General features: G+C 47.5%; 3 protein-coding genes across 5 annotated transcripts; 2 read left to right on the top strand and 1 right to left on the bottom strand.

The window, feature by feature from the left end:
- The first annotated feature begins 946 nt into the window (after positions 1–946).
- LOC146768601 (uncharacterized) lies at positions 947–1178 on the top strand. Its single transcript, XM_085562327.1, is given in 2 exon segments — positions 947–1123; positions 1125–1178. Coding segments are annotated over 2 exon segments (216 nt in total). The 3' UTR covers positions 1164–1178.
- BCL9 (BCL9 transcription coactivator) lies at positions 1106–12641 on the top strand. Of its 3 annotated transcripts, none has more exons than XM_021541486.4 (7): positions 1106–1241; positions 2818–3134; positions 4057–4246; positions 4711–4810; positions 5235–7464; positions 9125–9385; positions 10445–12641. In XM_021541486.4, the coding sequence occupies exons 1-7, from the start codon at positions 1189–1191 to the stop codon at positions 11560–11562; spliced, it is 4269 nt and encodes a 1422-aa protein (XP_021397161.1). In that variant the 5' UTR covers positions 1106–1188; the 3' UTR covers positions 11563–12641. The 3 variants fall into 3 exon arrangements, with proteins under 3 accessions (XP_021397161.1, XP_021397184.1, XP_085416590.1); XM_021541509.3 differs by having other exon boundaries at positions 1107–1241; positions 2821–3134; XM_085560464.1 differs by lacking the exon at positions 1106–1241 and having other exon boundaries at positions 1277–3134.
- A 5879-nt stretch (positions 12642–18520) lies between these two features.
- ACP6 (acid phosphatase 6, lysophosphatidic) lies at positions 18521–26358 on the bottom strand. The gene is made up of 10 exons (XM_021541367.2): positions 26140–26358; positions 24596–24724; positions 24373–24503; positions 23663–23742; positions 22860–22947; positions 21280–21412; positions 20466–20566; positions 19167–19262; positions 18798–18963; positions 18521–18683 (listed from the first exon to the last, which is right to left on the bottom strand). The coding sequence occupies exons 1-10, from the start codon at positions 26323–26325 to the stop codon at positions 18540–18542; spliced, it is 1254 nt and encodes a 417-aa protein (XP_021397042.1). The 5' UTR covers positions 26326–26358; the 3' UTR covers positions 18521–18539.
- Positions 26359–26976: the final 618 nt, after the last annotated feature.

Below are 26976 nucleotides of genomic sequence, written 5' to 3'. Positions count from 1 at the left end.
AATATTTAGCTAGCAATGCTTAATACATTAACAATAAATCTTGGTTAGATTCTAAATTAAATGGATTTGCATCTGAGTAGGTGAGATGAACAGGAGAGATTTTGTTGAAACATAAACAAGACAGAAATTTGTTCCAAAGTAATTTAGCCCAAAGCACGTAAACAGTAATGTTCAATAGTTTCCACCTCCAGAAACAGCTTTATGTGCCTTATTGCCTGCATCATGCATATTGTTTCTTAGAAAGAAGCTGAAAAACCAGCTGCTTTTCTTGTGCCTTTTTTTTTAAGCCTCAATAATGTGTAGTGTGTTGCTGAGCAAATTTAGATGGGTACTACTCCAGTGCTTTTTTGACCTTTCTAATAGATGTGATGAGGGAATAACCCCTCATGTTTTCAGAGTGATCACACAGAGCAGTAACTCACAGGTGATCAGGAAGGCATTTTATTTTATTTTTCTCCCTTTGTGTAACCCTTAGCACACATCATTGATCTAGGTATATTGGACCAAAGACACAAAAGCTTCAAGCAGAGTTTGTTTTCTTAAGAATCAGATTACGGCCATTCACAGGGGAATTTTGGATAGCTAAGTCATGTTGGGGATTTGTACTTTTAGCTTTGGCTACTGACTGCTCTGAGGTGTCTTTAAGTTGAGCAGGGATGCAGAATCTAAGTGTTAAGATGCAAGGTGCTTCTCTGTTTTGTTGACTACAGAATGACTTGCTTTGGACAAAGGGAAGATGGCCTCACTGCATGTAAACTGAATGGCCAGCCAGGGCTGCCTGGGGTCTGAAATTCACATCTGCCTGAAAGCTCTTCTTCTTCTCTGTCTTCTTGGGAATGGGGGAAGAATTGCCATGCATTGCTTCACACCAGACACATCTGCTTGGGAAGTTCCTCATTGGTTTTCTGTTCTCTCCTTGTGGGGTGGTTTGCAGTGTGCCCTGGAGATGCGAGACTTCCCCTGGGCAGCAGGAGGCACGCATCTAGAGAATGCTGGAGCTGCAGGAGGGAAGTGCCCAGTGCAAAAGCAGCGAGGAGCAAAGAGAAAAAAGGCAAGCAGGCAGCCAGCACTGAGAGAAGCGGGTGGCAGAAAGTGCTTCGACGCTGCCTCTGGCGGCACGCTCCCCAGAGGAACTTGACGAGAGCCCATCTGCGTGTGTGTGAGACTGTGAGCTCAGGATTTCTGTCAATGCATTCCAGTAACCCCAAAGTGAGGAACTCCCCGTCAGGCAACACACAGAGGTAAGGAGAAGAGCCTGCAGTCAGCTGCTGTGGGTTGGTGCACATTGCCATCCCTGCTCTGCTGCTGGATTAGCCCAAGGACAGTGGCAATGTGGTCTCCTGGTCCCTCTGTGCTCCCATCAGGGCTGCTGAGGCTGAGCAGGAGCTGTACAGTGCTGGTGGTCTCCATGTTTGCAAGGCTCAGGATGAACTGAAAGCTGTAGACCCATGAGATATGGATTCTCTGTTCTTTGTGCTCTCCTCCCTTCCACAAGGTGCCTAGATAGGCTGTAGGAGAGTAAACCTGCTGTTTCTATCTTGGGGTTTTTTTCCCTTCCTCCTCTTCTAATTACCTATTTCCTGAGGGGTAGTTGGGCAGCAGAAGGTCTCTCTGTCTGTACTTTCACACAAAATGCTTTCTCTGTATTATTGGCTTGAGCAGTCTGGAGAACTGATCAGCTGAGCACTGAGATCCTCTGTGTCAGTCACCTGCCAGTGCAGCAGGTCAGCATTTCTTCTCCACTAATTTGGAAAGGGAAATTTATGAAAGCAAAGCAGTGTCCAGGGACTTAGGATGTTCTGATTGACAGCATTCTTGAGTTTGATTATTTACTCCTAGAGGTCATCTGGAGCTTAACAGTATTTCAGAGGGAATGTTTCTGAGTCCGATGTCTGTCCAAAGGAACAAACAGCTTGTGTGAGTCCCACAGTGAGGATGCTATTATATATAAGCACTGCCTATTGGAAGTGATAGTGAGGATGGTGAAACACAGTGCAGAAGATTTGATAGCAATGGAGTAATGGAGGGTGAGGAGGGAAGGGGCGCCTAATATTTGTAGAACCCAGAGGAGCAAAATACTTCCAGGATGCTGTTTGCTGGATGGAAGAGGAATGAAAGACTGAGTCTCCTTTGGCAAATTGAGGAGGAGTCATCTGCCCCATTTTGCAGGAGTGTTCTTGGAGATGGTATCCTTCTCTTTCCTTATTCAGGGACAGGTTGTAGCTGGTTTAATTGTTTTCACGGTCAGAGGTTTGTGTTTCTCTGGCAGCTCGCCCCAGTGGATGACAAATGCTGCAGTAATGCTGGGTTTTCCTTGTGCTCCCTGTAGAACTGGATAGGGAGGTGCCAGGGAGGGGGTGTGGGGGGGTCTGCTCTGATCAGAACTGCAGCGTAGTTGGGGTCCAGGAGAATGGTGAGGGGAACTTTACTGTGCCTTGTTTGTTTACTCTGAGCTAGTCTTGGTGTGAGGTGCTTCTCTGTGCACATAGAAACCGTTGTCTTTATTGACAGAGGCGCCAGAGGTGGGTCCTCATGTGACAGTAGTTTCTGGGATCTGGCAGGTCTGTGGTTTGCCCTGGTGCCTTCTTGAGCAATGAGATCCCATCTTGGATAATAACCCTTTCAGGGCATGTTCAAAAAAGCACCTGCATGACTCTAAGCTTGCAGGCATTTTTTATTTGTCAGCAATTGTCTTAGCTTGTAAAGGTGACAGTGGTTGTTTCTGCTTCACTGTAATCTGTTCCTACAGGGCTGAATGAATCAATGGTGTGATTTGTCACTTTTTCCTTTTCTGTCTTTTTTTTTCTCTCTCCCCAGTAGCCCCAAATCAAAGCAGGAGGTGATGGTCCGTCCCCCTACAGTGATGTCCCCGTCTGGCAACCCTCAGCTGGATTCCAAATTTTCCAACCAAGGCAAACAAGGGGGCTCTACCAGCCAATCCCAGCCCTCTCCCTGTGATCCCAAAAGTGGAGGTCACACCCCCAAAGTGCTCCCGGGCCCGGGTGGGAGTATGGGGCTGAAGAATGGGGCTGGAAATGGTGCCAAGGGGAAGGGGAAGAGAGAGAGGAGCATTTCAGCAGACTCCTTTGAACAGAGGGAAGCTGGGACTCCTAATGACGACCCAGAAATCAAAGGTATGTTTGCTAGGGTTCATGTGCAAGTGCAGACAATCAGTCTGAATCCTCTGTGAGATGGAGAATTGCTCTGCAAGTATGAGTGAAACATTTGTTTGTGTGGGGTTCTACAAGTTCCAGCCAATGAAGTCTAAAGGTCTTGAAAGCAGGCGAAGAGGAGAGGTTGTCATAGCTGGCATTGGTAAATGTCTTGTTCACGCTCGGTTAGAGCCCAGACCTGACTCTGGTGGGAAAGTTCCTTTGTAACTTTTAAACTCCCCCAGAGGATTTAAAAGTACAAATGCAACCTGTTGGTCTCCTTCTGGCCTTTGGCCTTTCAGGAACTGTTCTGTTGTAACTGGGGTTTTAACAATATTCAGGTCTGTTTTGTCAACACAGATACATAACCCCCATAGCACCCTAACTGGTAACTCAAGCCAGGGAGTTAGTTGGGATTTATGTGTTCTCTTCTTTACTCCAACATTGCCTCTGTGAGGCAATGCAAAACCAGACCACGTGTTCAATTGTCCATCTTTATTGTCCATTTGTGAGGTCACCTAGCTAAGGTGGCTGAGCAGAAGAAAAAGTAAAATTTTGCAGGCATGTTTTCTTGAGGCAGACATATTTGACATATTTGTTCCTACATAAAGTGTTGTTTTCCTGCTTTTTTATGTGGTCATTAGAGAATTCAAAGAGACCAGTTGTGGGAATTGCCACTTTCCTTGGAATGGGACACAAGAGGAACTTTCTTCCAGTGTTACTTGAAGGACACCAAGGCTTTAGAGGAAAGATGTATGATGTAATAGAAGAATTGCCTTTAGTAGTGCTTGAGGAAGAAGCCGGAAATTTCAGAGAAAAAAAAGCTCTGATCAGTTTCCAGAATTGATTTCCAAAGAGATCCCAAGATAGTGATTCCCTTCTTTACCCCTTTGTCCCTTTCCAGACTGCAATTCTGCTGATCATGTGAAGTCCCAGGAGTCTCAGCACACACCACACTCCATGACTCCTTCAAATGCTTCAGCCCCAAGGTCTTCCACACCTTCCCATGGTCTGACTGCCACTTTGGAGCCAGCAAGTGGGCAGAAAACTCCATCCAAAGTGGTTTACGTCTTTTCTACTGAGATGGCCAACAAGTAAGTAGGTAGCTGCTTGAATGTCTTCTGGGAGCAGGAATTACATTTGTGCTCATCTTTTAAGAGATTATTAAAGGCACTTTCTTGCATCAAGTAGCAAAAAGTCATTGCTTGTTTTGGGGATGCTGAAGAGGGAGTGGACCACGTCCCTACCTTTTTGCTCTGGGAAATAATAGTTTACTTCTCTGAGGTGTGGGTTTTTTTTTTTTTGCAAATGCTGGTGGATATTGTTTTGCAATCCATGCAGTGAATAGCAGCCAGGATGGCTTAAACTGAGACATGAACCCTGAATGCTGATGAGTTTGTGGACGTAAGCATTTTTATTTTGCTACTCATCTAGAGTGAAATATGCATGGCTGAGTCTTTCTCTCTTTTGCCAGCTGAAAGATAGAAAGGAGACCAGTTAAGAAAAATTGATTCTTAGCTTCGACTGGATATGTGCATCTATCTGTCTGTCTTTGCAGGGCTGCAGAAGCTGTGCTGAAGGGACAGGTGGAAACCATTGTGTCCTTTCATATCCAGAACATCTCAAACAGCAAGGCGGAACGGAACACTGTACCCTTGGTAGGGAATACCTGCATGGGGGTGAGAAGGGGAAATGGTAAATGTGCCTCTGTGTGGTTCAGAGAGTTGGATGATTATTTACACTCTGAAATAAGTTTTAGGACAACAGTTGTCATTCTGACTGTCTGCAAATAAATGTCTTGGGTTATCCAAAGAAAAGTTAGTCTTGCAATATTTGGGTAGTGTATTTCCAACTTGTAGGTAATGTAGAGCTAGCACAGACAAAAGGGGTCCCTGCAGTAATGCCTTGAGCAAAGTAGGTTTTTGCATTGCCAAGAGGCTGCTGTGTAATTGCTGCATGAAGGCTACCCTATCCTGCAAATTTTGGGCTGATGGGATTGAGATTGGGTGTTTTGTTTGCACTGCTGCTTATGTGACATGCCTGTAAGAAGAGCAAGTGACTGAGTGTGGCTTTCTCTTGCAGAATCCTCAGATCACTGCACTTCGGACTGAACCCAAGCCCCTGCCACAGCCCCAGCCCCCTGCTGCCCAGGACCAGAACCCTCCCCAGAACACCAAAATGCAGCCGACTCCACCCGTGTCAGCGCCAGTATCCAAACCCACTGGCCCCCCTTGTCCCATAGATCAGGACAGTCCCAGTGTGGAAAGCAAAGTGATGTCTGTGGGCAGCCCTGCCAACTCTACCCCGTTGCAGACAGAAGGATTTGGGCAGAGTTCAACACCCAATAATCGAGCAGTTAGCCCAGTTTCCCAAGGTAGCAATAGCTCTGCTGCAGACCCCAAAGGTCCTCCCCAGCAGGGGTCTGGTGGGGACCCATCCAGTTTGGGTGAGAATCCTGATGGACTGTCACAGGAGCAGCTGGAGCACCGAGAGCGCTCGTTGCAGACCCTGAGAGACATCCAGCGTATGCTCTTCCCTGATGAGAAGGAGTTTGCAGGAGGACAAAGTGGAGGGCCACCCCCAAATGCTGGGGTGCTGGATGGTCCCCAAAAGAAACCTGAAGGGCCGATACAGGCTATGATGGCTCAATCCCAAAGTTTAGGCAAAGGGTCGGGGTCTCGGACAGATGGAGGGGCTCCGTTTGGCCCTCAAGGACACAGGGACATGCCTTTTTCCCCAGATGAAATGGGGCCACCACCAATGAACTCCCAGTCAGGAGCCATAGGCCCAGACCACCTGGACCATATGACTCCTGAGCAGGTGGCCTGGCTCAAGCTGCAGCAGGAGTTTTACGAGGAGAAGAGAAGGAAGCAAGAGCAGGTGGTTGTGCAGCAGTGTTCCCTGCAGGATATGATGGTCCACCAGCATGGGCCTCGTGGGGTGGTCCGAGGTCCTCCCCCTCCCTACCAGATGACCCCTGGTGAGGGCTGGGGACCTGGAGGTCCAGAGCCCTTCCCTGAAGGCATGAACATGTCACACTCGCTGCCCCCCAGGGGCATGGCCCCTCATCCCAATGTGCCTGGAAGCCAGATGCGCCTGCCTGGTTTTGCAGGAATGATGAACCCTGACATGGAAGGCCCTAATGTCCCAAATCCCACCTCACGGCCTGGGCTTTCAGGAGTTAATTGGCCAGATGATGTGCCAAAAATCCCAGATGGGCGAAACTTCCCTCCTGGTCAGGGTGTCTTCAGTGGCCCTGGCCGAGGGGAGCGGTTCCCAAATCCACAGGGCCTGCCTGAAGAGCTCTATCAGCAGCAGCTGGCTGAGAAACAGATGGGCCTCCCTCCTGGTCTGAACATGGAAGGCATCAGGCCTGGCATGGAGATCAACAGAATGATGCCCTCCCAGAGACACATGGAGCCTGGGAACAACCCCATCTTCCCTCGCATGCCGGTAGAAGGACCGATGAGCCCCTCTAGGGGGGACTTCCCAAAAGGAATACCCCCACAAATGGCTTCTAGCAGGGAGCTGGAGTTTGGAATGGGCCCTGGCAGCATGAAGGGGGACATGGGCATGAATGTCAGCATGGGCTCCAACCCACCCCTGGTCCCTCAGAAGCTGAGGGAGGCAGGAGTCGGGCCGGAAGAGATGATAAAGCTGCGTCCCGGTGTCTCGGAGATGCTCTCCTCTCAGCAGAAAATGGTGCCGCTGCCGTTTGGGGAGCACCCGCAGCAGGAGTATGGCATGGGTCCCAGGCCTTTCCTTCCCATGTCTCAGGGCCCAGGAGTCGGTCTCCGGAATCTCAGAGAACAGATCGGGCCTGACCAAAGGACTAACAACCGGCTCAGCCACATGCCGCCACTACCTCTCAATCCCACCAGTAACCCTAATAGCCTCAACACTGCTCCCCCTGCGCAGCGCAGCCTCGGCCGCAAGCCCTTGGATATCTCTGCAGCCGGTCAGGTGCATTCGCCAGGGATCAACCCCCTGAAGTCCCCCACCATGCGCCAGGTCCAGTCTCCCATGATGGGGTCTCCCTCGGGGAACCTCAAGTCCCCTCAGACGCCCTCCCAGCTGGCAGGAATGCTCGCGGGCCCCACTGCCGCAGCTGCTGCTGCCTCCATTAAATCCCCCCCTGTCTTGGGGTCTGCTGCTGCTTCTCCTGTCCACCTCAAGTCTCCGTCTCTCCCTGCACCTTCTCCTGGATGGACTTCATCTCCAAAGCCTCCTTTGCAGAGCCCTGGGATTCCCCCGAACCACAAGGCGTCTCTAACCATGTCTTCTCCAGCCATGCTGGGGAACGTGGAGTCGGGTGAGTGCTGCCTCTGCTCCCCAGATCTGGTGCTTTGGTTCGTGTTGGGTCATCAAAGATGCGCAGCAAAGGGAGGGAGGAGGGTTCCTGCAGCAGGGCAAGAGCTGGGTGGCCCTTTGCCTACTTGAGTGGGGCTGTGCCAAGGCCGTGCAAGTGGAGGGTGAGGGCTTCTCCGCCTCCTGTTGTATTTGTGGGTTTGCACCCTGCCTCCCACGTGTTGAACTGAGGGCTGGTCACTCTGAGGATGTAAAAGCAAAAGGATGGGGTTAAGAGATGTGAAAAGGTGTGGAGCATTGATGGGAGAAGTCTCTCCTTGGAAGGGTCTTGTGCTGTTCTTCCATGGCTCATAGTCATTGTAGCTCAACGGAAAAGATCTGTTGATGTTATTAGAGTGCTTTGATATAAAAGGTTCCTACAAAGACATGCTAAACAGTTGACCAGCTGTGTATCTAGGCACAGGTCAGGTTTACAATTAGGTATGTCTGCGTTTACCTTTCTAGGTTTACATTGCAGACAGGAAGTTGTTCAGGCTTTAAGCATTTTGGAGCAATCTAATAACCACTGTACATAACATTTGGTTGCGTGCTGAGCCGTGCTGTGCCTGGGACCTCGGGGTCCTGCTGCTGGCTCACTTCTGCTCTCAGCTTCTCGAAGCTCACCTGCCCTTCAGTCCAGGCTTCCACAGCTCTGGGCAGCCTTCCCGCCCGGGAAATTTTCCTGGCTGGGAAAGTGGAGCCCTTTGCCCACGTTGCCCTCTAGTGCTGCCGTGGGTAACAGCGGGGACCAGAACCGGGATGTGCCTGTGGGGTCGGCGGCTCGGGAGGGCACCCAAGTGCTTCAGTCTGTGCCTTACTTAGTGCTTAATGAATGCTTTGACATGCAGCTCTTCCAAAGCATGGATCTTTCAGCATTGCAGTTTTTTTATATTCCCTATTCTCATTTCCTCTTTTGGTTGGGAGGGGCTGAGGAACGTGCAGTGAATTTTCAGTGAGAGTAGAGCTTCAGTTTAGCATCTGCACATTGGTCTGGGTGGTGTAAAATTCATCAGTGAAGAACAAAGAAGATTGGAAGTGCAGTTAAGTTACTTCTAATTTTGTGAGAGCAAAGGATGACATTAAGCTAATAGGTGCAGAGAATGTTTCTTTTCCTGGAATAAGCAGCTAATATCTCTGTATGAAACAAGAAATGCAACATAAACAGGGAGTTTTACTTGTAGCTCCTGATGAAGCTTGTCAGAAATGTGCTTGCATGTCTCAGCATAATATCTGCTACAGTTTTCCTTGTGCTGCCTGTGTCTTTTTTGATTTTAGATTTTGATTTTTATGGCTAGCTCTGTTAAGTAAGTCTGTCTTCAGTGTATGGACATTGAATAGTAAGATTTTCAGACTAAACTGGTAATTCTTCATGTGGATTTGTGGAGGTTCAAGATAGTTCTAGTTAGAAGTGCTATGCAGTAGGATAACAGATATTAATCAACTTGACCAATAGGTTTATTTTTCTGGTTATTTTCATGGCCATTGACTACATTAGTCATGTAAAGTCTTGCAATAGAAAACATTTCTAGTTTTTGAGACTTCTAGGGGAAAAGAGTTTGATGTAAGGAAAAGAGTAAGGAGGAAAAAATTAAATTCTTTCTCTCTTTTTCTTTTTTTTTCCTAAGGCGGTCCACCTCCTTCCACAGTCAGCCAGTCTGCTCCTGCGACTCTTCCTGGAAATCTTCCCTCTAGCAGTCCTTACACAATGCCTCCAGAGCCAACCCTCTCCCAGAATCCCCTGTCCATTATGATGTCCAGGATGTCCAAATTTGCCATGCCCAGCTCTACACCGCTCTATCATGATGCCATCAAAACTGTGGCCAGCTCGGATGACGACTCCCCTCCAGCACGCTCCCCAAACCTGCCACCTATGAACAGCGTACCAGGTAAGCAAATCAAAGGACCATAAGCACAAGGTATCAGGGTGATTTTATGGAAATCTTGTGAAATGAAGACAGTGAGATGGGAAAAAACTTGAGGAATGTTTAGCCATCGGTTTTTTTTTTGAGAAAGAAGTTGCCATTCTCTGAAATGTAGAGATGGAACTTCTCCTTGCAACTTTTTTTTTCTGTCCAGAAAATGTGTGTTCTTCAGAAGGTATCTAACATGGAAAACACTTGTGTATGGAGGGATTGAATGAAGGCTGCTCATGGGTTCATGCGTGGATGAAGGCTGCTCATTAAGGGTCAGACCTACAATGTGTTATCTAGGGGAAGCTTTGCCTCTCGTGTCTTAAGGCAGTTCCATAGAAGCTTCACTGTTTTTGGGGGGGTTTGTTTGGGTCTTTTTGACACTGAATTATCAAAAATATGTGAATAGGCTCTAACACCCCCACCCTATTGAATTAATAGTTGAAAAAGGGGATGAGCTGAAGTTTCAAGAGAATGGCAGTTGGTAATGAATTTTTGATGTGTTTACCTGTAGCTTTGCAGTGTGTTTCATACAGTAATGGCTGAATATATCTGGGGAAAGCTGGCTAATTGAATAAATTCATGATAGTAACTCATTAACCTCATTGATCACTGCCCCTTAGTCTTATGAGGGTTACCTGATTTATCACTGCTGAGGTTTGAAAGGAGTTCCGGTCGCTTCCCAGTGGACAAGTGCCCATATGCTGATAATCTGTCATAGACATGTTTGCTACTGCCTGTGTCATCCAGACTGCCAGGGAGGTAGTAAAAGTATAGTTTGGATTGAAATCCTACTTACGGAGCAGGCTTTAGTCACTGCTTGACAGGGCAGTGACAAGCTTTGGACAGTGGCTGTTGGAGTGACATCAAATTCCTGGTTAACATAACATTTTTCAAAGCCACTGCTGATGGTTTTTTTACTAGCACAGTTTTTCTGTGTGTGTGCGAACTTGGTAACCTTGCAGAAAGCTCTCTGACAGCTTTATTGATTGTTACTGGTTGTTGTCTAAATGCAATTCCTTGTTTCTTCCCTAGGAATGGGCATTAATTCTCAGAATCCTCGAATTTCAGGTCCAAACCCAGTGGGTCCAATGCCAACCCTTAGCCCAATGGGAATGACCCAGCCTCTTTCCCATAACAACCAGATGCCCTCTCCAAATGCTATGGGACCCAATATACCTCCTCACGGGGTCCCCGTGGGACCCGGCCTGATGTCACACAACCCAATGATGGGGCATGGCTCCCAGGAGTCTCCAATGGTACCTCAAGGACGCCTGGGCTTCCCGCAGGGGTTCCCTCCCGTACAGTCCCCTCCACAGCAGGTGCCATTTCCACACAACGGGCCCAGCGGTGGACAAGGCAACTTCCCAGCGGGAATGGGCTTCCATGGGGAAGGACCTCTGGGGCGTCCTACCAACCTGCCCCAAAGTTCGACAGATCCAGCACTTTGCAAGACTGGAGGCCCTGGAGGTCCAGACTCCTTCACTGTTCTTGGAAACAACATGCCTTCGGTTTTCACTGATCCAGAGCTGCAGGAGGTGATCCGTCCTGGAGCCACGGGAATACCTGAGTTTGACCTGTCAAGGATTATTCCATCGGAGAAGCCCAGCCAGACACTACAGTATTTCCCTCGTGGGGAGGTGCCAGGCCGCAAGCAGCCGCAGGGCCCCGGGCCTGGCTTCTCCCACATGCAGGGGATGATAGGAGAGCAGACCCCGAGGATGGGACTAACATTGCCCGGCATGGGGGGCCCCGGGCCGGTGGGAACTCCGGATATCCCTCTTGGCACGGCTCCGTCCATGCCCGGTCACAACCCGATGAGGCCGCCGGCCTTCCTGCAGCAGGGCATGATGGGGCCGCACCACCGCATGATGTCACCAGCACAGCCCGCCATGCCCGGCCAGCCCGCGCTCATGAGCAACCCCGTGGCCGCCGTGGGCATGATCCCGGGCAAGGACCGAGCCCCCGCCGGGCTGTACAGCCACCCGGGCCCTGTGGGGTCACCTGGCATGATGATGTCAATGCAGGGCATGATGGGACCCCAACAAAACATCATGATTCCCCCCCAGATGAGGCCCCGAGGTATGGCTGCTGATGTTGGCATGGGAGGATTTAGCCAAGGCCCTGGAAACCCAGGGAACATGATGTTTTAAGCTGCTACCATAAGACTGGATGTTCTGATCCTTGTCAAGATGAGATTCCAAGTCCTGAGGGCTTTTTTGGGAGCTTCAGGAGTACAGTTTGGCCATGCAATAGGTGAAAAGAGACCAGAGGATGCTTTGGGAAATCTCGAATGTATGGAATTACCTGAAAAAAAAAATATTCATTTTAACAGGTTGTTTTTTTTTTAAGATTTATTTTTTAAAAATTATTTTTGTGGACTTGGGTATCCCGTGACGGCACCTGCTTTGAGAATCTGTAGCTGTATTTTGAGAATTGCCATTTGTCACAAGTTGCACCATTCTCTCTGTATGTTTACGTCCTTCGGACTGGCTTCTCCCAGGACTCTTGGTTATTTTTGGGGTTTTTTGTGTACTGTACTATATTGTAAAAGGGATTTTAGCAGAGACTTTAGTCTTTGGGGTGAGAGGAGAATGGGATTCTAGGCTGTTTACTTTAGGTGGAGAATCCATCTTCAGAACTTCGGACTATTTTCCTTCAACTCCAATGTATAGAAAAACCAAACTACGACCTCAGAGCAGAGTATTAATGAAAAGCACAAAAAAGGAACTTAAGTTCAGTGAGGGGAATCTTTTAAAAGAAATAAATAATAAGTTAAGGACATATTTTTCAAATTATGGCGTGCTGTCCAGCACCTTCTGTCTCTCCCTCCCACTCTTTATTAAATAGGCTTCTCTCTCTCTCCGTCCCCTTCTGTCTCCTCCTATGGCAGCTGCAATACATTGTGTTATTTTGGGGAGTAAATCTAGGAGAGCCTCTCCTCACGTGGGGACTCTTCCCACTTTTAGGAAGGGGCTGGACTTGGACACTGTTACATCCTACAGTAGTCTCTCTCACTGTTTCCTATTCTCCTTTTCTTAGAAACCCCAAGTGATTTTATTAATGTGGGAGTGGAACAGACACTAAAAGTTATCCAGGATTTTTTTTTGTGGTTATTTTTTTTTTCCTCCCCAGCGTAAAACGTTCTGTGTAACCTCCATTGAATTTGGTACAAAACCACTTGCCAGGGCTGTGGTGTCAGAAAAATAAAATATATTGTTTCTTACAAAAATGAACTGTCTCCTTTATCCAGACCAGTTGTTTCTGTGTAGATCAAACAGCTGGTCAGATGACTGTTTGCTCTTCCTTGTGATCACAGCCAGCCTAGAGACCAGGTGGGCTAAACTTTGACAGCTCCTAAAAGTCTGGTCAATAGGCAGCTGTGTGCTCCTTTTGTAGCAATTCTGTTAACTTAATCCTGAACTGAGCTTGTTTTCCCTTGGAGGGAGGTCTTATTTCAGAACACCCCAGGAACTATACTTAGAGACTTCCTCAATTTGTTGAGGGTCAAGGAGCAGATGAAACTTGTCTCCGTCACTTCCTCCTGGAGAGTGTTTGCAGCACTGCAAGGTACATGGGTTTGAGCTCCCCCTGAGCAGCAGTGTCAGTCTGCAGAGATGCTGGGATTGTGTCCCTCTCTGGGGACCCTGGATTGGGTCATTGCTGGCTCTGACTGCCAGCACTGAGAGCCTGAAATGGTGGGGAACGGATGAACTGTAATAACAAAGGTGAGACAGAAATTGTCAGTGAGCAGATTTTTATCAAGACAGCCCTGCTGAGTAAATTGTTGCTTTGCCACAGTTCTCATCGATTGCTTCCTAATCCCCTGTCTTTTCAAACTTGCCTTTTGAGAGGATTTCAGCAAGGAGGTTTTATAGTCCTGCCTATGAGGAGTGAAAGGCTGGATGACAAAACGTGGATTGAGAGTTGAGCCCTGCTCCTGGAGAATACGAGCATGAGCCAGATATGGATCTGTAGGCCAGGATGCAGGCTCTGTGGCTGGCTGTTCTCTGGTCCCCCAGCACTGTATATGGAGTGGGTAATCTGTTCTTCCTTCCACTTACTGCTACTTAAAATGATTTCAATGAGTAGTTTCTTCAGAGGGCTGGCTATTAGTGTGAAAATTCATGTGGAGAATAAGTATTTTTAACATGCTTGAGTGTGAGAGTTTTTTAGAGTTAACTGATCCTTAACAGGTGGAAAAAGAATTCCTCTTGGTGGCTGATTTAGTAAACTTTTGTTGCTGGTGTTATAAAACGAGTGAAGCCATACACTGTTGGAGGCACGCAAGCCTCAGAGCCTTCTGTTGTCTGCTTCCAAATTCACCTTTGTGCTGTCATGCAAATTTACAATGATTTTGGGTGAGAATTACTCTTTTGACAAAGTGTAGGATGTCTGTTGTGGTGCTTCCCTCTGACAAGACAGGCAGCGTGAAGCACGGGCTTGTCAAGATTTTGGAAAGAGATGACAATGACACAGTAAGTGTTATTTCTGTAGAGCGGAATTACCTCTTCTTTAAGTGGTTGCACAGCTCCCATTTGAGGACCTTGCATGGGAATTGTTACAATGCAACCTTTTTAAGTGTTGCTACTTCTGCCATCACTCCTGACTGTTTTTAGCATGTTGAACAAAGCGAAGTTCTTGATCGACATAGAAATGAGCCGGAGGTTTTGGGATTTTTTTAAACTGTCATAGGGCCTCCTATGCCTCTTAAGATTTTGAAAAGCAAAGGATTTGAGGTAGCTGTGACTTATTCTAGGAAAATTAGCATAGGAAATTCACTGTTTCAAAGCCACTGAACAGTGAGAGGATACATTTTAAACATGCTGTATAATTAAAGTTCCTTCTGTGTCTGTCTAATTTATGATGCTGGCATTTGGTATCTTAATGAGATTTTTCCTACCGAAAGCGCAGAAGATGTGGATTCTCCTGAGTCCACATAGGTGCGCTTAACCTCAGTGTTTGCACCAGCAGATGGACAAGAGTTGCTAAGGTCTTAGCTGGCTCCAGTTGTGAAAATTACTCTGTAGATGTTCATAGATGAACTTCTTTGTTTTGCTCTATTTCTACTTCTTCCCTTTTTGCATTGGAAATGGAAAAGCTTTCTAGCTGTCAGCCTTGTGGATTCACCTGAGGATCTGTAAGCCAGGCTCTGTTCCTTCCTGCTTATCAATAGTAACTGTGACTCAGCTTTGGTAGTCATGGTACAGTTGAAGATGGAAAGTGGGTTGCCATTTTTAGTTTTCTTCCTCCCCCACCCCCTGCACCCTTTTTTTTTTTTAAGCTTTCAAATCATCCTCCTCCACCTTTGTTTGAAAGAATGAAATAGACTTTATTCATACATGCTTGGCTGCTCTTCCTCTCTAGTAACATGGGAGGAAACAGTCTGCTGTTCAAATTATCTCATCCCAGATGGCTGCACAGCCGGAGTGTGGAGAGACTTAAAAGGTAAACCCAGCAGATGGTGAACTTCTGAAACGCGAAGTAATGTGCCTGCTAAATCAAAAGTTTAAAATATTTGAAATCTGTTTGTTTTAAATTAGTAGACTTGCACTCAGGTCATCTGTGAAGTACACTGGCAGTTTTACACACCGTCCAAATAAACTCGAGATTTGTACCTGTATCATGAGCTAGCTAATCTGCCAAAGAAGATGAGAGCAAGGAGCCAGCCTTAGGAGTTTAGTTCTGACATCCATGAGGCGTCTAATGGGTCACATTTCGGAAGACAAACCAGTGTGTGGAGATCTGATCTGGATCAGTCTTGGTTGGGATTTGAATGCTGGCAGTGCTTCTGGTACAATACATGTGTTCTGGATCAGAGCAGATGTGGGTGCCCAAATCTTTCTGAGGGTAAGTTGAAATGCCTTATATTTTTGTTCCCCCAGAGTTTTGGGACAATTACAGATATACGCAGGGCTTAATTTTGAGGTGCTTTGTGTGCTCTCTGCTATGCTGGTTTTCACTCAGGTGGCAGGACAGGCTACATTTTTTTGGTGGTGTCATTTTGCACTCATGATGGTGAATGCTTTCCTTGTGCCGGCTGCACCAGGCTGCTGGCTAAAACCTGTTCCCTAATGTGACACTTCTTGAGGAAAAGTGATCCATGTTTGATATAGGCTTGTATTTACTAAAATGTGCTTCACTTTGTCAGCGGGTAGTAATTCTTAACCTAAAAATAGTTAATGATGCAGGAAAAAAAGCTATGCTGTTTTGTTTGGGATACTGGGAAATTTTTGATTTCTGAGAATTTTTATTCCACATTCTCAGGAATGCCTCAGCTCTTCCATGCTGTGTTTGCAATAAAGTAGCTCCCACTTACCTTGTCTTTTGACATTTAAACTGCTCCACTGTCCAACCAATCCTCTTCTGAAATGATCATTTACACTAGTTGTGGTCAGAAATAACTCCTCCTTCATCCTCTGTGCTACAACTACCATGGAAGCGCTCAATGACATGGACCATTGCATGGCCCAACCGCTTTGACAGTGAGGAGAAGGGTAAGGGTAGAACAGGGCAGAGAGGGCACTGCAGAAACCCTGCAAGACAGTGCTCCCATGCTCCCAGTGGTGTCTTCCTCCAAGGCACTGCCAAGAAACTGGCCTGCTTTTCTGATGTCTTCTGCTGTTACTGAAATTTGTGTTACCCTTCCTAGAGTGACAGCAGGATCTTAATTGTGTAAAAGCAGTACCCTTTAGAAATCTTACCTGCTCTTGAATAACTTGTGCTGCTGAGTGCTCTGGGTTATGGCTGTGTTGCAGTTTTTTTACCTGGCTGCAGGTCAACTTTGTTGGGGATGCTCCTAGTTATTAAAGAGTAGGTATGTGAATTCCCCTTTTGTATGTCCAAAGTTCCTGATGCGTTTTTCCAAGCAGTCCATGCCTCACAAATAACTTGTAATCATAGACCTAATAGTTTCATCACTGTTCCCCAAATACTTAAAACTGTGTATAAGAGAGAGCTTGATTAGAGCAGAACACACTGTTCTTAAGGAGGTGTAGGCATTGATTTTTATATGGTGGCATTATGGTTTCAGGCTGTACAAAAATTTGATGGAAAATAACAATGTTTTGTTTGCTTTTTTGACAGCTTCTAATAGTAGTTCAGTGAGACCTCCAGCAATGTATTTAGTAGTTTAATTATTCTGTTCACTGTGTGTGGTGTCAACATGTAATTGTGGTGGGGGCAGGCTAATGAAAGAGTAGGGGTAAATCCAGCCTATTCTTCTTAGAGAAAAGGTGCTGCAGTGCCTCCATCACATATTTGTTAATTGCTTACATTAAATTATTTTTTCACTAAGTAAGAAGTAAGACAGAACCTAAATTGCAGGGTCATTTTAATAAATGGTCCCCGTATTTTAACCTCTGCCCATCCCAAAGGAAGTAGGGACCATGTTTTATTTACTTATTGAAAAGTGGAGATCTTTTTCAATGAAATAGTCTGTGAGATTGAATGCACCCTCAACAGTTTGCAGAGGACACAAAGTCAAGTGGTGCCATTGACACAAGAGAAGGACTTGGACAAAGTTGAGAAGTGAGTTTGTGAGAACCTAGTGAGGTTCAGCAAGTCCCAGTACATGGTGCTGCACCTGCGTCAGGGCAATCCCAGACATGAAACCTAGTCTAGAAGAACTCATTGAAAACAGCCCTTTGGAGAAGCACTTGGAAACTGTGGTGGATGAAAAGCTGGACATGAGCCAGCATTGTGTGCTTGCAGCCCAAAAAGCCAACCATGTTCTGGGCTTCACCCAAAGCCCTGTGGGCAGCAGGTCAAGGAAGGCATTCTGCCCCCCTGCTCTGCTCTGGTGAGACCCCACTGCAGTGCTGCATCCAGCTCTGGGGCATCCAGCACAAGAAACATGGACCTGTACAAATCAGTTCAGAGGAGGACACAAAGATTATCAGAGGACTGGAAAACTTCTGTTATGAAAACAAGCTGAGAGAGTTGGGGCTGCAAAGCCTGGAAAAGAAAAGGCTCCAGACTTTAGAGCAGCCTTCCATTGCCTAATGGGGGGCTTATAAGAAGGAGGAAGAGTGACTTTTTACATGGGAAGACAGGGATAGGACAAGGGAGAACAGTTTAAACTGAAGTGGAGAGATTTAGGTTAAATTCTTTACTGTGAGAGTGGTGAGGCACTGGCACAGATTGCTCAGAGAAGCTGTGGATGTCCCATCCCTGAAAGTGTTTAAGGCCAGGTAGGATGAAGCCTTGAGCTGCTCAAGTGGATGGCATCCCTGCCCATGGCAGGGGGTTGGAACGATATGATCTTTAAGGTTCCTTCCAACCCAAACCATTCTGTGATTCTGTGACTTTGGCAACACTGTGATTCCTAGTAATTTCTTATGGGAAAAGCTGTCATCTCAGCCAGAAGTACTGCTGTTCGCTAGTGCTGTATTCCTCTTTCAGCAAGGGCAAAATAGATCACTGCCTCCCAAAGCTGAAGTCAATAGCAGCTCCCCAGACTTCCTTGTTTAAAGCACATTAAGCAGAGTTCACCAAGATTACGTGTTCTTGTACTTGGCCCACTCTGGTTGTTCTGCATGTTAATGCAGAATTTCCATTATTAGAGGAATGCAGGGAAGAGGTTTGGAGGCTTTCTGTCCCTTTGGAGATGTTTTCTGTGCATGAAAATGCCCTCAAGAAGATGGGGTAGCTAAATGCTATGCAATTAGGGAGGCTCATCTGTCTTTAGCGAGCTACCCTCCAACATGCCAAAAGAAAGGGAAAGGCACAAGGGCTTCTGCAGATACCAAACAAAAAATCAATATTATGTCAAAGCTTTCAAGTTTTGAAAGCACAAGCTAGCACGAGCTGGGCTTCAGCCCGTAGTCCCAGCATATGAGGAAGAGGTATGTTTTGTCACATATTGTTGATACAGAGAGGCAATTTTAAATGGTCTGTTCTCGCCCTTGCTGTTTTCAGCCTCTCCCTGCTTTTGTGTGGTCACCTCAGAAGTAAACTTGAGCCATTCTATCACGTGGCTTCTTTCAGCTTGCTGCTAACAGTGTAAAGTGACACTGTGCCACCCTGTGTCTGGTAGGAAAATGTCCCCTCATCTAAAATGCATTTGGAATACAGAAGGCTAGCAAGGACATAAAGAAAAATAGTCGAAGATTGTGACAATGAACTAATTTTAATTTGAGTTAGTTTGCCAATTCCTGTCCACTTTGGAGCATAGGTTATTGTACTCCTCTGGAGTGACTGAGTACTGTGAAAGAACTTCCAGAAATTCTTCAAGTGGGCAGAGACCTGCTTTACAGCCTTTCACCACTTGCTCCTGCAAGGCAAAGAGACAGAATCACAGATACTGTGCACTGTCAAAGCCCTTTTGTGCTGCATGGTGGAACCACAAGCCCAAGATTCATAGGAGGGACTTCCCAGGGGATCTCACCTCTCCACGGTAAGCCACGCGCACAAACCACTCCTTGGAGTGCTGGTGCTGGTACAGCTCGAGGGTCACATCAGCAGCATAAGGTGGCCACTTGTTATCAAAGGTGCCCAGTGCCAGCAGGAGAGGAATAAGAGTGGAATCATGAGCTGCATAGAGGAAGAGCTTTCTGCAAAAAATAGAAGGAAAAAGAAAAAAACAGACCTGGAATGTCAGCTGTGTTCCTCCATGGATAGGCAGTAGCATTCATGCTTTTTCCAGCAGGTGAGCACTCCTTTTTATCCCACACATTCAATGTCTTTCTGAACCTGTTTTTCACAGTGCCATCAGGTTAAAATTTATAATGATTAGAGGAGGAGTTCTGTGCTGTACCTGGCCTTTTCAGCTGGATTTGAGGGATTTACTGCTGCTTTAATGTTCTTCTCGAAGGTATTGAACAGAAGGCCAATATTCATCTGAAGAATTTCTCTAGAAAAGAAGCAGAATAAATTTACTAGTTTTAAAACTTTCACACAATTATACATGAAAACCTGAGAACCTGCTTTTCTCTTATGATTTGATAACATGCACTGAGTGTAGCTAAGAGCTATTAAGCGCAATTAATATGGCCAGTTTTTAGTTCAGCTGGGGTGCAGTCACCACTCTAATGTGACTGCAGAATGAGAGGAGAGGTGTTAATAAGCAGTCTCATGAGGTGTGGCCATGTAAAATAGCAATCTAGAAACTCGATTGTTCTCTAGGCTATTTGGTTTCCCTGGTATGGTTTTTGAGTGCATGGGTTTCAGCTAGGGAAGATGACTGCTGAAAATAGCAGCTGAAGTGGTTGAGGTCTTTGGTAAGGAGGGGCAGGATTAAGAAAGTGGTTATTATATTTAAAAAGTAATTTTTAGCTTCTTATTAAACAAAGAGATTATCTTTATACAGTATCTGGTGGGAAGAAACTCCTTTCTACCTAATGAATATATCAGTGGAAATTGAAGATGAGTGTGACTAACTCTCCTGGGTGTTGTGGGAATGGGGTAAATCAGTCTTTCGTTACCTGAGAGCTCTAATACATTGTAAAAAGACAGTCCTATACTACCACCTGAGAAGAGCTGGTGAATGTGGCAGCTGCAAATGAATCTGAAGGGAAAATGACTGCTAGGCTAGCAACTCATCCAGCCTTTACAAACAACTGTGGAGGAGGTAATTAGCTGCACGTAGCAGCAGATTCTCTTTGCAAGTAGTTACATGTGTGCAGGACCTGGCATCACTTTTTCCGCTAGCGCCAGCGCTTTTCAGCCGAGCTGTGCAGGTGCCATCCCCAGGATAAGCTTCCCAGGCTGGAATTTGGACTGTACTTGTGCAACTGCATGGGCAGCCTCAGGGCATGGGCTGGAAGCATCTCCTCTTTTCTTTTGCCACTGTTTCACCTAAACCCCTGTGGCAACTGAGGCCTTCACTGCCTACCTCAGTGGCATTCTTGTCTCCTCAGTGTGCACTCCTTTTTCCTAGGACTCAAGGCGCTGAACTTTACACTGAGATGGCTGAGGCACAGCCCTCATGAGTGGGCTCTGGTGAGGGAATGCAGCAGATGGGAAAGCATTTCTCTCTGCTGAAGTAAGCTGGTTTAGCACATCCACCCCAGGTAAGACAGCCGCTGAGACCAGAGGCATGGACATAGGCAATCACCTGGAACTGTCATCCAGAAGGAAAAGCATGGAGTCAACACATCGTCGCTCCACTGTCTGCTGGAAGCTCTTCAGCACAGGGCAGCTTGGCATATTGTGCACCTGGAAGGAGGAGATACAGCAGAGTGGTAGGGTTTGACCCTTTCTGAACCCAGCCTGAAGACACATGGATGACTGCCCACAGAAAACAGCTGCTTATGTTACACCATTTGTACTACAGTGTTGTACTATGATACTCATGTGAGGATTTTTAGGATGGTTTTAAACACACAGGCTTGTTCTGTGTACCAAAAGGATGGATGTTTGCTCCTTAGGATCCAATTCCATGGGGAATGTAACACATCGAGCCATTCAGCCAACAGACCAGTTATCATTAGCTCCAGCAAAAAAGAGGTATTAAGGAGGGGTAGAAATTTGCCATCTTCCTTCTAGTAGCAGAAGCAGTCTGGCTCACAGGTAGTTGGAACTGGGATTAAGATAACTGTTAGGTGCTGAGTGCCAAAAAAGGGAAAGCACTTTATAATGAGAAAGCAAGGCCCAATGCCTCTATTAGCCCTACATTACACTTGAAAGAAATACTGGATTTCAAGGTAAGAACAAAAATACTGGAGACAAGTCTTCATCCATCCTACAGCAAGGCTGACCCCACAACATGCTTTTTCAAAAGGTTATGCTACTTCTATAAGCATTATGGGTTGCATAGAAAGGTACTGGAGTGCATGTCAGTATCTGGGTGTTGGCACTGTGATTTCCTCCATGTGCATGGTAAGGGGATGTTTCTTTCTGTGATAGTGCAACAGAAAGGCTCAGCTCACCTGCTCAGCAAAAATGTTATCGAGGAGGACAAAAAAATCCACGGACTTATCACCATCAATGCCCATCCTCTTCTTAATTTTTTTCAAGTCATCAGAGATACCTGGCTGATGCATAACATTATCTGACCTATCCCTGTAAAGGAATTAAGAAAACCAAAAATTTTTCACACACAAGGCTTTCTATCTTTTGTTCTCATCACCCAGCCCAGTGGAGTTCTCCCACATCAGTGAGGGGTAGAAGAGAAGCACTGCAGACTACTGAAGAATTCCTGATGTTGGGATTCTGAGCTGCAGAAAGGACAGGTGCTGTATCCAGATTTCAAGGATCAGAGCTGGCTTTCTGCTCTCACAAAGGCAGGAGGGAAAAATGAAGATGAGATATGAACACCCCAGAAGTGCCTCCCATAGTCAAGGACTGTGTATCAGCTAACAGATCTGGTCACACTGGAACAGTACAGGTCTGTGTCTTCAGGGAGTAGCCTTTAACTACCTCATGAAAGAAGCAGCTTTGAACTGATTGCTGTATGGTGTGGGAAGTAGGAAACACCTAGATACTTGCTTGTAGCTTAACTCCAGCTTTTGCTTTGTTAGCAGCCATTTGCATCTTTGTGCTGCTTAAAATGTTATTTAAAAAAATTTAGCTGAGAACATCCATGCTGGCCATTGTACTCCCCAGGTAGTCTGCAAGCTGAGGCAGTGCTTAGTGCAGCTCAAGAAGTCTACCTTGATATAGTCACAAAAGGTGCAGTTGGTGGGCAGAGGGGGGCAGGAGCAGCAGACCCTGCAGTTTACTCCTTTTTTGGACAGGTGATGTTACTCAAGGAGGCTGAATATGCTGCTTCCAGGGACTGTCACCTCGCCACTGTCTAGACCAATCCTTTGCCTGCAGAGTCAAGCATTGCACAGTGAGTTCTTGCAAGTGAATTCTGACAGCTATTGAATTCTGGGCAAAAATATGCTAATGTACAATCTAGCCGAACTGTAATATATCTGCCTCTCTTTTTTATTTTCTGCCCTGTGCCCAAAACTGGCACAGGCATTTCAGAGTACTTGACTCCACAAACATGAGTGTTCTATGTAGGATCTTCCTTATTTCACTTCATTAGTCTTCATTAAATGTGTCAAGGCTAAGTATATTTCAGTTTCTTCAAGGTATGCATGTGACAAGACTGCTGAAATAACCCCCAAACCAGAAGCTGAATATAAAAAGGAGGCCCAATATGTTCACACTTGAAAGGCTTGTTAAGGGATGTAGATGACATTAATTCTGCCCTGCAGCAATGCTACAGACTAGCTGTACATTAGCTAGTAATGAGTGTTTGCTAGACACAGACTAAATTAAACTGGTCTTTCAAAGAAAAGTCTCTATTTTATTTTCTTATGCTGCCACTGCCTGGTGTATAATTCCGCTTACCAAGTATTTTATACAACTAGCTAACCATTCCCAAAGAACAGTAAGTGGTAGGGAAAGAAATTGGGAAATGGGAAGAAAATTTGCTGTTGTAAATTACTACTGCTGAAATGAAACAGCAGTGAAATCACAGCAGTGAGTATCACGGGGAGATATTGCTGGCAATTACCTGGTCAAGTATTTCAGGCGTGGGCAGTTCTGGTAATTAGGGTAGAGCATTTCAGAGCTTGCTTCATCAGTGACAATGACAACAGGTCCTGTGGAACAAGAAGGAAGTTTCTGTGATCATAGTCCATCTGTGTTTCTTTAGACTGCTTTACAATCACTCCCACAGTCTTTGTGCTCAAGTCCAGTGTTATCAACTAGCAATTTCCCCCGAGCTATCACCTGCAACACAAGCCACTGTACTTATTTCTGTGCGTTTATTTCCACAGGGATGCCTGCTGTGCACCTTGTAAAGCTTCCCAGTTGTGTGTTCATTTTTCTTAGCACCAAAAATTAGTCTCTGTGTCATGAAGTGTAAGGAGCTCTGGCAAGTCACTTCTACTTTTTCATGGAACTGAATGTGGAAGGAGCAGATGTGAGATCTTTAAAACGCAGAGCATATTTTTAGAACAAGTAGTTACCAACTGCAGGATACAGGTGAAAGTTGCTCCAGATACTGAACTTGTATCCAAGATACTTGGGTTTCCCTGAGAAATCTTTTGCTGATGTGTGAACTTTTTGCCTTCTTGATTTTGAAGAGGGTTAACACTACCCTCCTCAGCAAGTCTGAAAGAGCAGCAGAAAGATATGCAAAGAGAGGGAACAAGTGACAAGCTGGTGAAGAATCTACAGGACCAGGAGAACTGGGGAAGGGAGCCAAGTGCAAAGAACCAAGGAAGAAGTAACAACGAGGGGCCAGAGAGATGCAGGTGTGTGCATCTAGGGAAGACTAAGCAAGGAAAGGCACTATTCAGAAGTCTCCCCAACCTTCTTTCTGCTGTTGGTACAGCCCAGCTAGCACGCAGCGTGTGGACTCCAGATTCCGGAAAATATTAGTGGAACGGATGCTGAAAGAGAGAAAGCAGTTTGTGAGGCAGCACTTTCTCCTTCATGTTAACATGGCTGCAGCTGGGGAGGTTTTGCTGGAACTGAGGATTCTGCTTCCACCATGGCTGTGGAAATCTGTGGTGGGACTCATCTTTTGTCGCTATAGATATCTTAGGTAGACACCTATAATCTGAACTGCCCTTTAACTGCACATCAGAGATAGTGGAGGTAACAAACTGGCACTTCTCTGATGTGATTTTTTTATCTCATCCTAAGCCAGATGTTCTCAGCATTACTGATGTGAGCAGCAGGGGTTACTTCATCTCAGCTGTTTACAGTGAGTTGAAGTGTGTTCCAGAAATGCCTGTTTCTCTTCGCTCACCATGAAAGTGCACTGCCAGTGGCTTAGCCTAGGTGAGATGAATCTGTCCCTGGCATCACTTTCAGGACTGCTGGGCAATTGGATGCTTTGTGTCATGAGTGAGTTCTAGTGCCAGGCTCTGCAGGCTGAGCAAAGATGAAGGCCTAGGGGGGCCAGACAGCTTGCTGTGGGGTGGAGAAGCATATGCTAGCCAGAGTTTCCCTAGCACAAGGCTACTTATTAAGAGGCAGGAAGAAAGGAAGGTCCAGGAGGGAACTGAGAGACTCACAAGACCTCAGAAGGCTTAAATGTTGGTGAAAGAAACTTGACTTCTTCCATATAGTTTCTCCTCAGCCGTTCCCCCAGAGAGAATGTCTGTTGCATCCCCACTTTTGTCAGCTGTCCTGCGACCACACCACCCTGAGAGCAAAGAAAAGGAGAGGTCTCCAGTGGACCATGGAAACAAAAATTCTACAGAGGAAAGAGGAACCCACCAAGAAATACACCCTCACCTTAAAAACAGTCTTTTTGTATTCCTCATCCAAGAGTGAGAGGGGTTGAGGTCCTCCATTTAGGTCTCTCACCACGTAATCAAACTTAGTTTTAGCAGGTACATCTAAAAGAGTGGGATGCCATTCCACCTGTTTTAAAACAAACTGCTTCAGTGGAAAACTTTCAAGGGCATTAAACCAAGAACTTTAAAGAGCATTAAACTAAAGTTGCAATATTACACTGTGCTGCCTTGCCAACAACACAACACGGAGACAAAGGGATCTCTTTATACAACTCATTGAGAAATGAGAGCAGTGCTACTCTGGATTTGCAGATCTGATGTGCAGGAAATGCAGTACTTGCTTTACTCCCCTTACAAGAGAAGAATCTGTAGGAAATCAGAATTGCTGCTCTTTGTTACACATCGAAAAGCTGCTGTAGGAAACTACCTGAGCTGGGTACCTGCTGACTCCCCAGCAGGTACTACCTGCTGGCTCCCCAGGCCATCTCGGTGGAAGCTGGTGGAGCCGAATCCCTTGTGGTAACACTGTGGCAGGAGCCACACCTTTGCTGAGCACCTGTTGTGAGGTGCAGAACTTGGCCTTGGACTAAAGCCTCAGGATGCCCATCCTTGTATCCCGCCCCTGAGGGCTCCCTGCAGTTGCAGCAATTGTTCCCTCTGCTGTCATCTGTCCTACTAATGTACTATTGCTGTTCCACTTTAAATCACAGAATTAATTAGGTCGGAAAAGACCTCCGAGATCATCAAGTCCAACCTGTGACTGAACACCATGGTGTCAACCAGGCCACAATGCCATTTCCAGTCTTTCCTTAAACACCTCCAGGGATAGTGACTCCAACACCTCCCTGAGCAGCCCATTCCAGAGTCTAATCCTCCTCTTTGTGAAGAAATTCCTCCTAATGTCCAACCTGAACCTCCTGGGGCACATATTAAAGACTGTCTCCTCTCATCCTGCTATTTACTCCCTGGGAGAAAAGCCTGGCCCATTACTGGGTACAATTCTTTTTAAGAAGTTGCAGAGACTGATAAGGTCACCCCTAAGCTTCCTCTTTTCTAGACCAAACACCCCCAGCTTCCTTGGTGGCTTCTCCTAATACTTGTGCTCCAGACCCTTCCTCAGGTACATGGTCTTTCTCTGCACTCGCTCCAGTGCTTCAATGTCCTTCCTCAACTGAGGGACCCAGAACTGGACAGGGATGACCCCTGCCCTGCTCCTGCTGGCCACGCTATTGCTGCTCCAGGCCAGGATGCCACTGGCCTCCTCGGCCACCCGGGCACACCTGGCTCATTTCAGTCGCTGTCAAGCAGCACCTCCAGCCCTTTTTCCACTGGGCAGCTTTCCGCCACTCTTACCCAAGCCTTGTAGCGCGGCATGGGGTGCAATTTTCCAAATTCCCATGCTTTCGCCTCGGGAAGGGGAATAAACGCCAAACACCAGGCTGCCGCGGGCAAGGCAGGGGCTCAGCAGCGGGCACGGCGCCGGCTCGGGGTCGGGGCACCTCTCGCACCGCCCTGCCCCGTCCCGTCCCGTCCCCAGCTCACCGGCTCTGCCCCCGGGACCGGCCGCAGCGGGGTGCGCGCCCCGTGCCGGAACACGACCTGCACCAGCCTCAGCTCCAGGTCCCGGCGCCGCCCGCCCTCGCCGCCGTCCCGCTCGGCCGCCGCCCGCCGCCGCTGCGTCCAGGCGGCCAGGCCGCCCAGCACCCACAGCCGGACCCCCCGGGCCATGGCGGCCCCGCCGGCCCGGCCGCAGCGCGGGGAGCAGTGGGAAGCGCAGTCCCCGGCTGAGCCCCGCCGGGAAGCGGGCACAGGCGGGGGCCGGGCGCGGACTGCGGCTCCCGGCGGGCGCCGCGCAGGGGAACGAGCGGCGCTGGGCGGGCCCGGCCGCGCCCCGCCCCGATGGGAGCCGTGCCTCCGCTCCCCCTCTTCCTCTCGCTATCTTCCTTGGGGGACCCGCCGGGCGCCAGTGTGCCCAATAACCCCGTGCAGCCTTCAAGGCTTGGGGAAGAGTCCGCTGGAAAAGGATCTGGGGCGCTGGTCACAGCGATTGAACGGAGCCAGGTGTGCCCAGGTGGCCAAGGAGGCCAGTGGCATCCCGGGCTGGAGCAGGAGTAGCGTGGCCAGCAGGAGCAGGGCAGGATTGTCCCTCTGTACTCGGCCACAGCTCGAATGCTGTGTCCAGCTCTGGCCCCTCACTTCGGAAAAGGCCCTGAGGGGCCGGAGCGAGTCCGGGGAAGGGTCTGGAGCGCGGTGCTGTGAGAAGCCGCTGAGGGAGCGGGGGGTGTCAGTCCGGAGAGGAGGCGGCTCGGGGGGACCTGCCCGCTCTGCAGCTCCTGAAGGGAGCGTGTCAGGTGGGGCTTGGCCCCTGCTCCCAGGGAC

The sequence above is a fragment of the Lonchura striata genome, chromosome 1 (assembly GCF_050655825.1).
Source record: "Lonchura striata isolate lonStrDom1 chromosome 1, ASM5065582v1, whole genome shotgun sequence".
Classification (NCBI taxonomy): domain Eukaryota; kingdom Metazoa; phylum Chordata; class Aves; order Passeriformes; family Estrildidae; genus Lonchura; species Lonchura striata.
Note: the sequence above shows the minus strand (reverse complement) of the source record. Positions and strands in the feature narration are given on the sequence as shown.